This window comes from Strix aluco, chromosome 2 (assembly GCF_031877795.1).
Source record: "Strix aluco isolate bStrAlu1 chromosome 2, bStrAlu1.hap1, whole genome shotgun sequence".
Lineage (NCBI taxonomy): Eukaryota > Metazoa > Chordata > Aves > Strigiformes > Strigidae > Strix > Strix aluco.
The window spans coordinates 68,990,522-69,008,126 of NC_133932.1; the positions used below are offsets into that span (position 1 = coordinate 68,990,522).

The following is a 17,605-nucleotide window of genomic DNA, read 5'->3' on the forward strand; positions in this document are numbered from 1 at the left end:
CCTGTACTCCAGGCTGGTGAGATGCCAGGCAGCTGCGGACCTCCCATGTCTGTGCTAGGCCGGTGCTGAGCCCAGGGCACAGGCTGACTCACAGGCAGGCTGAGCTTGTTACTTATGGCCAAGTGCTGTGCGTGCTCAGCTCTTGAGCTGGAATTCACCTGTGTTGTGCCAACTCAGTGCATGGGAAGCCCACACTCATGTTTTTGCAGCCATTGTCCTTGCTAGGTATGTCTAGTTCTAGAGAAAAAAGAGATAGCCCCCACTTGGGGAAGATATGAGTATCTAATGTACTTCTCTTTCTGTTAATACGAAACCAAATGATAGATGTGTGTAATATACCTTTAATTCTCTCATGCACACTGATGCTGGAAAATCCACAAAGAAGGTCAGGATAAAACATGAGTTGTGTATGATGGAAGTGACACCATGAGCTGCTGGTTTAGTGCATGGAAATGTGTTTACTGTGTAAGTCAAGTTGCTGCTAAAAGCCCTTTAGCTAGTGAAAGAATTCCTGCAACTAAGAGGATTATAATGTTCCTTAAGTCCACAACAGAGCTTCACTGATATTAGCAGCAATAACAGTTATGCTTCAAGGGCAGTGTACAAAGCCATAAGTTTTGTATTTAAAGCGCAACTTCACTTCACCTTGAGGCATTAAGATGACTATTCCCATTTCAGTAACAAAAATTCCCAGTAAAGCCAGATTTCAGCTGATAAAATATCATTCCTATGGACTTCAATTCCTAAACTTAATAGGGACATTGAAATAATTAACTATAAAGCCCCGTGTGTGATTTTATGGCTTCCTCCTTCTATATTTGTTGCTATTAACTCCTTATGTGTCCCCAACTGAGTGAAGTGCTCATGTGCATACTTAAATCTCAGTTCAGTCAGTGAACATGTAAGTGTGAATGCTTTGTAGAGTCAGGGCCCATTGGATTCTAAGATGACCTGAAGCAGATGTTTCTCTTTAGACGCTGTTTCCACAGAGACTATACATCTCTTCAGTGTTCACTCTTATTTTGAACTTAGCCACGTAAATGCTGATAAAGAAGGCATTTAATTTTAAGCTAGTGAGCCCTCTTTTACCATGATTGTCTATCTTAAACAACAAACAAAGTAGTTCATCTATCTTTGTGTTAATTCATAAAGTATCAGTTCTGGGGTAGCCCACACTGAAGAGCTCTGATTCAGAGCTGCTGATTCCTACAGCTTTTTAGAGCTTTTCATGCTTCAGAGTGGCTTTTCTTGGCTTTTTTCCTTGTTTTTGCTTGAGGACAGAATCCATAGAGATGGGAGAGGAGAAAGCTCATCATAACTCACATTTGCATCACTGCTTAGTTTGAGACACTCCTGGATTTGGTAGAGGGTTATTTTGTACCAATAAATGGAGAGCATTTCTTTTTTTTTTTTTTTTTTTTTTGTTAGAAACATAACAGAGAAGACTGTCTTACTTGACTGCTTCCTGAAGGAAGAAGAAAGATCTTTTTCCAGCCTTTTCCTCTACTGTAGCATTTGTTTTAAAAAGTCTAGCTCCCTTCTGTTCATTTCAAGCAGCTGTAGTAGGCTAAATGTTCAAAGATTGGCAGACTTCCCTCAGATGATTATGAATATTTCATTTGTCTCTGGTTTTGGTAGTACTGTTGAATATTTGATCATGTCAAAACAGGCACTTATAACTGACACTTAAAGAGGTTGGCAACAAACACTGCTGTTCATAAATAGCCTTCTCTTTACTGTGCAGTTCTGAAGTAGTGAAGAAAACATGGTTATTTGAGTGTAAAATGTACAAAGACAGATCCAGGAATAATGCATCGTCCATGCTATAAAAAGCACTTTGCACCCTGTTTCTATATTGCTTGTTTAGAGTGGGCTAGCTAAAGAACGATTACAGCATCTGCTATTTAGATGCACAGAGTATAATAATTGACATTATTTTCTATCTTAATAAATAGTTGGAGAAAGATAAACTGACTTGAAGGACAAAATGCATTAAAAAGCCCCACTGATTTTTAAGATGCTATGATGTACATTTTCCCCTACTTGAACTAGCTTGTTGACATAGCGCTGAGGGATATGGTGTAGTTGAGAACTGTCAATGTTAGGTTAATGGTTGGACTAGATGATCTACAAGGTCTTCTCCAACCTAGATGATTCTGTGGCTCTGGATGCTGGATTCTTACTGTATAGTCTCTCCCATCTAGTGGTTAGATGGATGGGATATCATATATTCTTCATAACCCTTCAAAATGTTCACAGCTGAAAATGACTGGGAGCTGTTAAAATATGAAGGAAATGGTTTATGAGAGAAAGCACATAGCTACATTGAGTAAGGAGGAGAGACTAGGGTAAATGCATTTGCTATGTCTTGTCAGCTGAGAGGAGAGGGGACGCAGCTTTTGAGGTCAACAAAGCAATGTGTCACTCAGGCCCCTTTTGAGGACATTTCTACTGCTGCCATCCTCCTCACTGAATACCACCATGGCATCTCCCATGCTCTGTGGCCTCTCACATCTAACGTACCTGCTCATCACACTGCTGTAGTCATCCAGCTAGTGGTGTCTTTGTTATGGAGGCTCTCAAATAAACAACCAACTACCAAAAATTAAAAATTTATTATCAACACAATTAACTAGCCCTCCGCAAATTACAGGTTCAAATGTCTGAGAGGAGAACAGAACAACTTCCTAGGGTTTAATGACAACCTGCAACACATAACAAAGCACAACTCCTTAGGGTTTAACAACAACCCAAAACACTCTATCACTCAGCTAAGAAATGAGGGCTCTCAATCTCAAGGACCTGCTCAGGGCAGCTTCCTGACCCAAGGCACCTCGAGGAGTTTCCTTGGGCAGCTTCCCAACCCAAGGGGAGAGTCCTCAACCTCAGCATGCTGCTCCAGGGAACAAGCTCAGAATGGCTCCCCCAGGGGACTCCATTTATACCCAGGCCGAATCTGACCTGTAAGCAATAGCGGCTCCCATTGGCCGAAGGCCCCAACTACTGTGAATACCCGAGAACAAAGGCAATCAGAAGCTGCTACACTTCAGCAGTCAAGAAGCCCTATTTTCATTGGGTGGGCGCACCTGCCACAGTCTTGCATGTCAGGTTGAGTGGAGAAGGGAGTATTGGGTATGTACATGAGATGCAGCTTGGCTACAGGGCAAATCCACATGAGAGCTAATTGTGCCAGTCTTATGCTCAGTGCCTGAGATTAGACAAGCTTGCCTGTCACTGCCTCTGGCTGAGTTCTGAAAAACCAAAACACTTCTGCTACTTCCCAGGACAAAAGTAGGGGAGACACACATTTTCTCATTAAAAAAGCTTAAACACTGCCTCCCCCCCCCCCCCCCCCCCCCCCCCTTATTCTTTCAGTATAGTGCTTTCCCTACATTTAGACTACCAAATTTGTCAGGAGATGATCTTTGTCCCAGAGAAAACAGCTGAGTTTACAGCAAAGACGTGTATAATAAATACCTAATAAATACCTTTGAATCCCAATGGGCCAGTATTTCTTGTGCCATTTTAAAGATGTGGTTTAGATCTTCTATGTATTTTAAACATAGAAAGATAACACCTTCTAAAGGTAGGCTGCAAAGCTGCAATGGCAATGAAACCAAGAATGTGTAGATAAATACAGTACATGGTTTCAAAAACAAAACTCTGGGGGAAATTCCTACAGAGTATTCTAACACTTCTTGAAGTCCTCTGGCATTTCTTGCATTGTTAACATATCCCAGAATGTATCACAGTAATACCACAACCAGCCTGAGATCTGCTGCTTGTCTTCACCACTATCAAAACAACCATGTTTGTGCTGAAGTGGCTCGGCGAGACAGAAGGAGCATAGCAAGCAGGATCACACAGTTTAGCTACCTCCCAAGATGTGGCACAAAGCTAGGGGAAGGACAGTCACACAACAGACTGGCAGCATGCTCAGGGGCATCAAGCAGTATGACTCTTCTCTTACCCCTTCAGTTGTGTAAGCGCAACTCCAGCACCTCACATGTTCTGCAATTTATTGGTGGCCAGAATGCCTAGAAAAAGTGATATTACTGACATCAAGGAAGCAGATGAGTTACTTAAGTATAAAACATGGTTAACAGCTACAGCAACTCTGGACATCAAATAAAAATCAAGAGAAGCATCAAGTACATTTGAGCTTTGTTGCAAGGGATGCCTAGAGGTCATTTGTCCTTTGGACTCATCTTACTATCTTTGTCCCCTCTGAAAAGGTGGGACCTCCAGGTCACCTGCGGTTTAGAACCATTAAGAAAGGACATACTTTATGATCCTTCCTCACTTCTGGTCCATTGCTTGCATTTGTTACTGCAATTCCATACTTTTAATCTCCTCTCTGCAACAGTGAGAGTAGAAAGGTATTTCTGGGGGGAAAAAAAAAAAAACTAGTTTCAAAAAACCTTGAAGTTCTAATATGTTCATTCCCAGGATCTGGACTGTAAATAAATCATATTATAGAATTATAACATGAGGCACATAAAAATCAAAACAGTTGGCTACGTTGGTGTAAACATGGAGGTGAAAGACTCTGTGAGCATGACAGCTAGGCTTGCTTTCCACAGGTTTGACAAATGTGTTTAAACTTAATTATAGAAGACTGCAGTGGAAGGTCACCCTTAACAGATACTGGGGACACATTAAGACTATTTCAGGAACAGCTGTGTTCAGAGCTTTCTACTTTTTAATTATCAGAAGAGCAAGACAAATGGAAAAAAATACAAACAAAATCAAAACAGAACCTAAACTAGAGTGGATTGTCTGGTGTCTGAGTTCATTTCACATTGCATTTTTCTTCTTAATGGGAACATTAATAAGGATGCTTTGGCTCTAGTGACACGTGAAGAACTCGGTGTCAAAGACCTCTGTCCCCCTAATAAGTTTCAAAACTTAATAGCACTTGCTATTTCACATAATTTCAATCAAATTTACAAGGAAGATATTGAGACCAACAGGCAGGCAGATTTAGTAACATTAACACAGACACAGTGGCAGGGTAGGCTTCCCTTCCTAAGGAAACATGCTAACGATGTGAAAATAACATACATACCAAAATCACACTCATAGTCACTTCACTTTTACACATCTTTCCTTCCCTTACTTCTGATCTATATTTTATCTGTGCAGAGGGTAGACTCTTGCAAACTCTTCAAGACAGAGATATTATCTAGACACAGAGGGAAAATGTGCTGACTGATGCCTCTGCCTTGAAGATCTTTACCTGTGGATCCCATGGCTAGCTATGGCTTTGCATTCTTGGTTAATATTAAACTTGTAACACAGCTGGAGCTAACATGAGATCCTGGATTCTTCAGTCAGAGAAAATTCCCATTAGTCATGAAAAATTTAATTCAAATAAGCAATACAGGATCGGACCATTATTAATCCTTTTTTCAAGCTAAACTAATTATGAGATAAATAAATTGTGTTATTGAAAAAAAAAATAGTCCCCAGTGTTTTCAGAAAGGATGGATTTTATTTTGTAATTGCCTTTTTGCAGAAAATCATTAAAAGACTAGACAGGAAAAATACTTGTTATTTTTGGCAAACTAAGTTTGCATGTGTTTTATTTACTTTGAACAGGAACATTTTTACTGAAACCAGATAGAATCAACCATTCTAGAAGGCTAGAATCATAATTAACTAAAAACAAACAGCGTCACCATATTATTTTGCCTTCCATATGTACTTACACAGTTACTATATATGTTTTTAACTCACAGTCTGATACATAAACACATATGTTATGCAAAAGCACCCACAACACAAACAGGTATGTAAAGCTCTATTTCCACTGCATTAGCATGTGTAAGTTGTGCAACAGGCAACAGATGACATTTGACTCGGGTGATTAGTGGCTTCCACCTTTCACCTTTAACTGTGTTCTATTGCTTTACAGAGTTGTGCACATCAGTGATCTCCTGCATCAGCTTAAACCCATTCGTTTCAACCTTTTTTTTTTTTTTGGTTAAGTAAAGTTTGGATGCATTGCATTCCAGGGAGCTGCCTTTTTGCTTATTTGTGTTTGTAGCTTTACAGGGGCTTAGTTCCCTTGGGTGTAGTTTACTCTCAAGTACTGCATTCAAGAGACAAAAGGACATTAAAGTGGACATAAATTACATTGGGCTGAGTACAAGACTCAATTGATGTAGTTTAAGCATTTGAATACTTCCTGAAATCCTACTGGCACATCTGGGTTTGCTAAACACAGGCTGGGGGGTAGTTGAGGAATTAACCATAACCTTGGGAGACCAGTGTGCTGAGGCTCCATCTAGAGTCTGTGGAAAGACACTGGTTCCAAAATTAGCCTCCTTGCAGAGTTTGCTTTTCTTTGTTGGCTGCAAAGATGGTTATGGAGACCAGCCTTGCTATTCTGGAGTTAATCTTTCTGAATGTTTCCTGAGAACTTTTTCATAATCCCTTTAAAATGACGCTAAGCACCCAATACTGATCTGCGCCCCACCCAATCTTATGTTGACTTCCATAAGCTTTGGATCAAACTTAATGTCCATCTCACAGAGCTACTGCATGGGAAGCTTGCTTTTAAGTAATGCTTGTGCATGGCACTGCATGTGCATTATGTGTAGGGAATGAAGCTTTCTCCTCACAGTTATCACCAATGCACTCAACAGTATGACCATACTTGAAAAACATTCTGTAGCTGTCTGCAGAAAAATGCATTCACACCAGAGCTCAAAAATAGAAATTGGCGGTTATTTTAATGTTTAACCTCCATTTTAGAGTTCTAGACTCCAAAAACTCATGATGTTTCAGTTCAGACCAGATCAAAGGAGAGTACATTTGGAAGCACAGACTATAAATACTTCCACAGCAGAGTTGGGTTTGCCCACAGACTGTAGTTACTGGTAAACTCATGATAGCAAGATGGGTTGTTGTACCATCACTTTGAAACTAATCATTTAAATCTGCACTTCCTGTTTACCCAGTTCTACTCCATTTCCCCCCAAAACCCAATACAATAGCTGAACTATGTCAGTATTTGGCACACTTTTTTAAGAGCACAAAAACCTGGTTTTGATAATTAATCAGGAGTGACGCTCTTTTTTCAAAATGGTAAACTACCTGGAAGAAATAGTCTGGAAAGGGTGAATCTTACCACTTAAAACTTCATGAAGTGTTGTTTGCAAGGCTTCTCTACTGTCCCACATAGAGTAAGACCATTGCCACCACTGCACCAGGCCAGCTGAGGGTTTATCTAGCCAAGCCTTGAAAACATCCAAGGACAGAGGTACTGAGCACAGTCTTAACATTGCTCTGCTCTTTCTACACCACTAACAGAAAATGCTTCTGTTGGTTCACTTGTGCTTCATAATGCTTCTCCGTCTCAAGCAAGTCCTGTGTACTGGAATAGATTGAGTAAAATCATTATACAGTTATACAAAATGCTACACCTGAAAAGCAAGTGGAGATGACCTCCCAGCTATTAAGGACTAGATGCTAACTTTGTCACCTTTCTGCTTTTGCTCCAACCTCCGCTGGGACTCTGGTTTGTGCTGGCATGTAGCATGATGTCTGCAGGGCTTCCCCTAGTACCTGGTGGAGACAATGAAAGTCTTCCTACTCCATTTGCTCACTTTTGGGTTTGTGTTTGTTTTGCTTCTGGAACTACAATGTTGATTGTCATTGCTGATCCAAGACCAATAGTCCCAGGTTGTTAAAGTAGTCAATACAACAGCTCAGCTTCTTAAATTCTATCTTTTTTCACCTTCCCTTAGGTTGGAAAAATTCACAAGAACACTGCCCGCAAAAGAGAATACCGTGTACTGTTCATGGTGATCACTACAGTTATCTGTTATCTCGTGTGCTGGATTCCCTATGGAGTTATAGCATTACTTGCAACATTTGGTAAGCCGGGTGTGGTGACTCCAGTTGCAAGCGTCATACCTTCCATCCTAGCAAAAAGCAGCACTGTTTGCAATCCCATTATCTACATACTTATGAATAAACAGGTAAGACATACTATTTTAAAATTTTATTTTCTTCAGGATCTGTCAGGCATTCTTGACCACTGTGACTACCAGTCCCGTAGATGTGTCTTTATGAGACGGACATTCAAGACTTGGCCAAATGATATTACTGGAGTCTTGGGGTGGAAGTCTTTACAATCAACAATATATTGCTAGGTAGGAAGAACAGATAAACATTTACTTACTGAAATTGCTTGTGTTCTTTGAAGGCAGACTGGGTGTTAATTTGTATGCTGCAGAGTTAGTTGCCAAAGGTATTGGCATCTATTTACAAGAAGAATGTTCAAACATTTGAGGGTTGAGGGGCTGAGGAAATAGGGACAAGAAGAGGAAGGAAATTCATGACCTTGAAAACGATGTAAAGGAGGAGACCATTTGCAAATACCATTTTCGTGACAGATTCTTGAAAACAAATAGTCATTGCAATTACAGTTTTTGTGGACTTCTGCATCCTTCCTGTTAAATTCCCAGTTCAGCTACATGCGAAAATAGATAATGAATTTTGTCCCATGAGGACCACTACCAATTCTAGCACTTCTAAAATGCCTAGATCTAGTTCAGGTCCCTCGTTCCCGTAAATGGCATTTTCAGAACACAGAAATGAACTTCCTAAAGTTTCTGTGTTGACAACATTGTTTATAGAGTTTGGTAATGCAGATCTGGAAATTTTAAAAGTGTTTTGCAGTAAGAAATTTGGCAAATATGCATAGTTTATGAAAACACCTTATTTTTTTATGTGTTAGAGGTTGTTCTCAATTTCCTTTCTTCGTTATGTCCATTACACTATTATAAGCACATAAACTCCCTTTATCCTTTCTTGCTCAGTGTATGCTGGAGCCTACCCTTTGTATTTATCAACAGCAGCAGTATATTATTATGGGGCCTAGACAAGGGAAAAATTGAATGTAACAGCCAATTATATTCCAATTTTGCCTTAGCCAGAGATCGTTCTTGGTCTGGTTCATCATCTAACCTAAAATTCTTAAACAAGGATTGAATCTACTCCTGGAGTCTGAGAGAAAGATCTCATACAAGCCATGAAACCACCCTTAAATGAGAAGGAAAAAGTATTATTGCCTTCCCCAAGACCAGAACTTAATTTCCAAAGTCTAGCTGATGTTGAAAAAGTGGGAGAGCTCCACTTGAAAAGTGCAATGCTGAAACAAAATAGTAACTTTTTCTCTTTCCCCTTACCTTTTACAATTCCTATGGAAACTTCTCAACAGCAGCATCTGTCTTGCTTCTTTATTCTCTGAGCACTTTGACTGAGGTCCTTGACTTCATGAGATCATCTGACTGTACTGTGATCCCTGGAGCAATCTATAACATAATAGTGATCGCAAGTACATTTTGGCATTGTCTTTACACATGGAGCACATCCCAAATAGCAAGAGTATGGAAGCTGGGGGAAAGATTTGCATTCTAAAACACATGAACCCAGTACAGAGCCTTGGGTCCCTCCATATGACTTGAGAACAGAATCACATGCACAATTACCTGTGCTGACAACCTGACATCCACAGATATACACACAATTAAGTCTGGTTTTATGTTCTCAAAGTGCTCCAAGCAGTTATTGAGAACTGTGTATTCTGCATCATCAGGAGCTTATGAGACAGTCACGCTGCTGTGGATGTGCTGAGGCAAAAAGCAAAGGCTCACTGTTGAGAAAAAGTTGATTAGCAAGAATAAAACCAGGGTGCTTGCACATCACAGCATGTAGCAAGCTGTCTGAAATCACTCTTTCCTTGCAGTAACTGCCTCTTTCAGCTACAAAGGAAATATTTCTGAATGCTTAATTGTTTCTCAATATGGAGTTTACTTTTGATCCAGTTTATCATCTCTTATAAGGAAAGATTGGTGTGGGATGATCTGTCTACAAGGGCAAGATCTGTTAGGACAGTTCTGAGGCAAAGCAGGCTGTTTCTTCTCAGCAGGAACTGAAAAGGCTGTGCAACAATTCAGGGGCACCATGGCAGGGAACTGGAAACAATTTCTTAAACATCCTTCCTTAGTCTCCAGTCGCATGCGAGACTGATGTATTAGATTTCTCTCTTTGAACACTGAGAATGTTTCATTTGTTTCCCACTGCCTACTGTTCCACAGCTGCCTCCATTTAACAAAAAAACGCAAGGGGGCAAAGTCAAATCAGTCTTGGAGGGTGGGTCATTAGTTGCCAGCTGGAAGTCACTGTATGGGTTGGGTTTTTTTCATAGTTAGCTTCCTTATTGTTGCAGAAATCAAGACAAAAATCACTCCTGAAAAGGAGCTCAGTCAGATTTGGGGTAAATACTTTTCACTGTAATAAAACCAAAATAATGGCTAATGCCTAGCATTAATCTGCAGCTCTCATCTCCTGTGCCACTGTGTATTAGCGGTAAAAAGAATTGGTTTTATCTGACACTGAGGAATGAGATTCACTCAAAAATGGTGAAACAGATCCCTCTGTGTGTTCGCCTTCCTTTCAGAACAGGAACAACAGTAAGACCCTCATCTGACGCCTCACCAGTGTTCATGTCACCTCAGCTACCCTGTAGTTGTTCCCATCCTTTTTCTGTAAATTTAACACCTCAGGAAAAGCTGTCTTCTTCCTGGCACTCAGCTTTTCTGGGCTTCTTGCTTAGCTGAGAATTGTCCCAGGAGTCTGGTGCCTCCCAACACAGAAATTATCTGGCCTGCATTTTTCACAGTCCCCTCTTTTGGGATGTGAGATGTTATTTACTCCTGCATCTTATAAATACACTGAGAACACATGGCTTAATTTTTAGTTCTCTGTGCATCAGCTAACTTTTTTGCTTTGGAACATGCCCTGAAGATCGCAAAACGGCATTGGTTGACTGCAGCTGTGATGTTAGCTTCTGTCTATCATAAATCAATGTGGAATATCATGGAATGATCAGACTCTGAGTCAGCCTTAAAACTTATCCTGCAGAGCACCCCTTTAAATTAACTCTCAAGCAGGTCCTGAGTCACTTCTGTGGTCCAGGAACCCCAGAGAAAAAGTTTTATCTTTCCTGTTGCCTTCTGCACTGACCTGAGGTGATAAAACAATGAGGAAAATGGTGAATTTCTTTCCAGCTGCAGGGATTCCCTCAGGTGTGATGGCTTGGGGCACGCTGCTCTCCTTACTCTGCTCTCCTCCAGGAGGAGAGAGATGCACCACTTAAGCTGGACTGTTACTGGAATGATAACATCACCCCAGGCAGACATTAAGCTTCCTTGACAAAGCTGTGAAGTACTGCCTGAGACGAAGTGATGTTTGGAGGGAAACTGGAGGAAACAGTAAAGAAGGAGACTCTGGTTTCCCTGATCTCTCACTATGGATGGCTCTTTTGCCCCTTGGCAACATGGCTGTGTGTGCCTGGGGCAACCCTCTCAGAAGGGCAAGCCCCCAAAAATGCATCACACAGCTAAGTACCATGCCAGCTGGGCTGGCACTAGCCCCCAGTTGCCAGAGCAAGCTGGGCAGCATCAGCATGCTTAGGCTTTCAGTGCATCAGTCCTTTATAGTTATAGAGTTAATGTAATTGTGCAGATTTTCTGTTTCATCTTCTCTTACCTCTCTCTGTCTTTTATTCCCGTCACAGCTCCCTGTCAAGTCCACATTGTCTCTTTCCAAACTTCCACCCATGCAGCCACTCCAAACAGATTTTTTATGACAGCTTCAACTACCTTCCTTTTACCATGGTAATGCTGACAGAAACCTGCTCTTTCACATGTAACATGCAAGCAGGCTTTAAGCACCAAGAGATGTGGAGCTTCCCTGTAGACATGGGCTTGCTATTGAGGAGGTGATTGCTGTGGGCATCTTGCTTTCATGTATTCCATAGAACAGCACAGGAACCCCAACACAGAAGAGCTTTCTGGCTGGTCTAACTGTACATGAGGACATACCGCACTGAGAACCAGGGATCATTAGCTGGATAACATAATCGTGTGGCAGCTTTTGAGGTTAACTTTATCTTATGAATCAGAAGTTCATTTTTTATCAATACAGAAGTCAAGATACAAATAATGAGTATTTGAGAGGTTATGGTTATGGATGAGACAACAGTGAGATTGAGTGAATCTGCACTTGCTATTTCACATAATTTCAAGTTAGCACTCAGAGAAAATAGGAATTTGTTGCATTGCTACCAACAGCCAAATTTAAGTCAAGTTAAACCTGCATCACTCAAAGATCCATAGAACAAATTGCTTAGAAGCCACTCATCAGATTATAAATCACAACCTTTGTTGGTGTGAAATAGCCTTGTTTAACTGCGGCTCATGGGCTTTCAACTAATTACCTCTACACATTTAGTCACTCACATAGCTCACCTAAGGCTCCCTGGACTACTGAAACTCAGGCTAGCACATCTAATACTGTTTTGCATATTACAATTGGAAAAAAAGTCCACCCAAACCCTGTGATCAGCAATGTGCTATTTCTGGTGTCAGAAAGTCCTCTGAGCCAAAGTAAGGAAGGAGAGTGTGAGGGAAGGGATGTATTAGATGTGAGTAAAAGTCCCTGATTAGCGTTTTGATTTCTACTCTCTGTCTTCTTGTGTTAAAATCATTCCACTTTTAAAAATAGAAGCTGACCCTGTGATTTTCCCCAAGGATTTGGAGAAGTGATGCTGAAAAGAATACACACATTTACTTGAAAATAATTAATACTTTCCAAATTTATCATGTATGGGGTGGGGGGCAGGGCAGGCTGGGTGAGGGAGAAATTAAATAGAGAGAATGAACAAACTAAGACAACTACGAAGATTTTTTTTTTCCTGGTGAACAATGAGATTGGAATAATAATAATGTACTTAGAGAATGTTCCTCTATGATACCTAGACCAAGTGTGTGCAAGTGTGCTTCTCACAAGTGAGCGCTTACTCAGGCACACAGCCCTGTTGCTGCAATGGGACTACTCACACATTGAATTGTCTTCAGATTTATCTTCATTGTTCATGCACAGAAGGTAAAATAGCCACCTGGGCCCAAGCTGAGAGCCTCTACAGAGAGGCTGTGAAGAAGCAGGGGAACAGTGTTGGAGCCTGATGTGTGATAAACAGGAGTCAAGCCATCAGCGATGTGGAATTCCCCCAGAAGGTTAGAACCGTGAGCAAAACAAAAGGTGTTTTCATATTGTTTTGCTGCATTAGGATGCCTGATAATGCACCATCCAGATAACTGGTGCTGCTTCAGATCGCATGTCAGACACCTCCCAGGCACGCTGTGGCTGCGGTGGTCCCTGGGAAGCTGTACCACCACCACCCGTCTTCCACTTAGTGGGTCACTGCCTGGGCCAGCCCCCTCTTCCTGGGCCTTCAGGGAACTTCCCGGCTGCCAGGCAAGGAACAAGGAGTCCTTCTTTCTTTAATGATAATCTGTCTGCATAGCAGTTTTCTAGCAACCCTTTTCGTCCTTCCTGATCTTATGTTATGCACTGAGCAGGGAGAAGTGCATATGCATGCTGGGAAACAGAGCTACGCTTGATAATCATAAAAGAAACTCAAAGCCTTAACATTTCCCAAGTGGCTGTATAACAGCTGTATTTTCACAGTCAATTTTCATGTGGTATTGTGCAGTTTTCAGTATTTCTAACAAAAGGTCATGTTTCATTTTTAAAGCTGCAAGAATATGTGGATAAGTTAACACTGGGGTTTGATTTTAAGCTGCACAGTTTCCCACTTGGAAAACTGAGATATTTTTAGCTGCATGAGGACACAAAACTACAGATCTGGAGAGATAGCATACAATTGTGCCAAGCCTCATTTTATGCATAAATTAGAACACACCTAGTAAGTCCTGAAAAGAGACCTTGTTTGTTTACTTCATGACCCTCTAGAGGTTTGTGGGCTTACCATAAGATTTATTATCATAAGTTGTAATAATTTTTCATTAAAATTCATGTAGATGTTAATACTCATGATCTATTTTTTCATCTCTTCACTGGCAGCTGGGCTGACTTTGAGTAAATAATAGTCAACATAAAGAAGTGATGCTGCATTACCTTCTCAGTCATCTGGAAATGGCGAGATTTTTTTGTCCAAATAGAATTGCTTAAGCTGAAAATGGGCCAAGTCAAAATGATCTCTTAGTAAAGAATACTCTAATACAATACTATAGTACAGTTCAGAAATGTTTTGACTTTACTTGTCTCCCAGCATGCAGTGTTATGACTTTTTAAAGTTGAGGGGCAAAGAGAAGAAAGGTCTCAAGGGCACCTTTACTGCTGTCATAATGTATAACTGCATTTCACACAGTGAGTTCAAAATTACATTAGGAATTTCTCTTGCAGCTCATGACAAAAAGTTCAATTCAAGTAAATAACATGGGCATTTAAGTAGGGTCCCAAGCAGCCCCTGCCAGCCTTCATGATGCCCCAGGCTTCATCCTTGGTATAACCTGTCTGGGTATGGTGACATAAGCTCAGCTTTGTCCTGCCTGCTGTGTGGATACTTTCTGGGGGCTGGACTGGCTTCAACATCAGAGAAGGGTTTAGGACTCGTTTCTTTAGACCAAGGGCAAGAGTAGGAAGCAGGCAGCCAGGCCTCCTCTTATGCAAGCAAAATACTAAATGAAGTTGGAAACTAATACACATGAATGAACACAAACACAGGATAAGGACATGTGCTTTAGACTGTATAATGACTTGCAACTTATGGCTAGGGAATGCAGTAATGGAAATGACATCCAGTTAAAAGATCCTCCTTTCTGGAAGACAGAGAAAATGAAGGTCAGCAATATCTCTTTATATAGGATTTTAAACAGCGTGAAGGTCAGCAATATATCTTTATATATGATTGTAAACAGCATCTAATATTTTGATGTCTCTTCGCATATTGCTTTTTCCATAGTACTGGAGAAACATGAGGCTTCACAGAAGTGGGAAGAGACTGCCACATTAGACCAGGGAAATGAACAGGTCAGAACACCTAGGGGAAAATGCAGTGAGTAAGGTCTGTAGCAAAGACAATGGGATTCTTTTGTAGTCCATATCCATTCTGCAAAATAAAACAGGCATTTCTGAAAGAAGGACAAAAGAGGAGACTCCAAAGAGTGTGAAGCTGAGGTCAAATTTGAAGTGACAAGTAGTGCAAAAAGAGAGAGGGAGGTTCCCTCAAGGGTCTGTATTGGGACCAATACTATTTGATATCTTCATCAAAGACATAGGGGGATCGAGTGCACCCTCAGATGACACCAAACTGAGTGGTGCCATTGATATGTTGAGGGAAGGGATGCCGTCCAGAGGAACCTTGACAGGCTTGAGGAGTGGGTGTGTGCAAATGTTATGAAGTTCAACAAGGCCATGTGGAAGGTTCTGCACATGGGTCAGGACAATCACCAGTATCAATATAGAATGGGGAATAAATGGATTGAGAGCAGCCCTGCAGAGAAGGACTTGGGGTTACTGGTGGGTGAAAAGCTGGACATGAACTGGCAATGTGAGCTTGCAGCCCAGAAAGCCAACTGTGTCCTGGGCTGCATAACAAGAAGTGTGGCCAGCAGGTTGAGAGAAGTGATTCTGCCCCTCTACTCTGCTCTGATGAGACCCCACCTGGAGTACTGTGTTCAATTCTGGGGCCCCCAGTACAAGAAAGACATGGACATGTTAGAGCAGGTCCAGAAGAGGGCCATGAAAATGTTCAGAGGGCTGAAAGACTCCTCTGCTGAAGAAAGGCTGAGAGAGTTGGTGTTCAGCCTGGAGAAGAGAAGGCTCTGGGGAAACCTTGTTGTGGCCTTTCAATATATAAAGGGGGCTTATAAGAAAGACAGATAGAGACTTTTTACCAGGGCCTGTGGTGACTGGAAAAGGGGCAATGATTTTAAACTGAAATAAGTTAGATTTATACTGGATGTAAAGAAGAAATTTTTTACAACGAGGGTGGTGAGACACTGGAACAGGTTGCCCAGAGAAGTTGTGGATGCCCTATCATTGGAATTGTTTAATGGCAGGTTGGACGGGACTTTGAGCAACCTGACGTAGTGAAAGATGTCCCTGCATATGGCAGAGAGATTGGACTATATGATCTTCAAAGGTCCCTTCCAACCCAACTCATTCTATCATTCTATGATATAGAAAGTAATCTTGTCATATAACACACTTATTAGGTCTTTTCTTGTCTCTTCCACATATTCTGTAAAACTGAATGACTAACCTATTTCTTTAGAGGTTTAAGTGATCAGTGTCATTTAGCATAAGCCTCTCAGCATGATGCAGGTAAACATTTTGATCTATTTGGACGAGTCAACTTTCAAAACAAAAATATAGTTGAATCTCAACTTAAGAGGTTACATCCACCCTAGTGCATTTTCATAGAGATTAGTTTAGAAAAGAGGGACCACTGCCTCAACTGTTTCCTGACAACCTTGCAGGTGATGCTGGTCAATAGAAATGGTCATAATCACATTTACCCTAGCAGAGACAAAGAAATCTGAGTTAACTGCAGCGATTGAATGACAGAAGATTAACATTCCTGCCTGTTTGAAGGCTAGCAGGGAAGGCTGCAGGAAACAGACCTGAGCTCTAAAATCATTATCACTATCCAAAAGGCAATAAAACAACAAACTGTTTAAGGATTCAAAGAATTTGTAGGGTTACAAATCTCAACTTTTCTCTAGTACAGGGAAAACAACTTCAGTCAAATTGTTTGCACTTGCCTGTTGTGATCAGCCTATAGTTGTGCTGGGAGCCTCAGGACACCATTTACAATCAGCTGTTTTTCATACATGACCACCTGTAACATTAAACCTGCAGAGTAGATTGAGAGTTAAATGGAAATTTCCAGTACTCAGAGCTTACTACAGAAGCATGGATGCTATTCACAGCTGAAAAAAAAAAAGATGTTAGGATTCTTATAAGCAAGGCCCCTTGGTATTCCTGTTTGTTATTGCAAGTATACACCACCAGAAACTCAACCAAAGCAGTATTTCTTTGCTGTCTTCACATGTACATCTGTCCTTAAGGGAGAGTCTTGATGATCAAGAGCTCAGTCAGTGCTGAGAGAAATACAGGAAAAACAGGATAAAGCATTAATGACTGTGCTGTTTCTCACTTGCCATTGCTGTAGTGTGATCTAGAAGTTGGGTGAAAGCACTTGGCATTGTGGTATCTTTTTCTGAACTGATTTCCAAGTTTGGTGTGGACAGTTAAGGTCCTGCAAAGATGTACAGACTGAACTTGTTCTGCTCTTCAGAATAGCGTTGCCAAGCCACACTGAATGGATGTTTTGGGATCTTCTGTTGCAGTGATCTCAGCTGCAATGCCAGGTCAGGGATCAGACTGAAGTGTAGCGCACACCTTGGTCTGGCTAAGGTCAAGCATTAATTTGGCCTCAGAATTCCCCATTTTAATTCTAATGCTTCCGCTTCTCTGTAATGTGTCCACATGCTACAGATAGGACTCCAGCTATGTATTCACTGCAACTCACCATTTCAAAGCTGAATGTAGGCATAGGTCAGCTGAAGAAAACAAAATCTCTAATGCAATGCAACAGATTATATAAACTAACTTAATTGCTTTATGAGGAAAATCGAATTCAACAGATGAAAAAGATTTGAAAAAGGAAGTGTAACCCTGGAGGTAATAGAACCTCTCATCTTCCTCTTCTGTCAAT

At 41.0% G+C, this 17,605-nt stretch overlaps 1 protein-coding gene across 1 annotated transcript in view; it reads left to right on the forward strand.

Annotated features, from left to right (window-relative positions):
- LOC141919490 (pinopsin-like) overlaps positions 1 to 17,605 on the forward strand; it is an 89,142-nt gene that overhangs the window by 55,367 nt on the left and 16,170 nt on the right. The window contains exon 3 of the mRNA XM_074815168.1: positions 7,755 to 7,988. Coding sequence (XP_074671269.1) covers positions 7,755 to 7,988 — 234 coding nt within the window. The remainder of the gene's footprint in view (positions 1 to 7,754; positions 7,989 to 17,605) is intronic.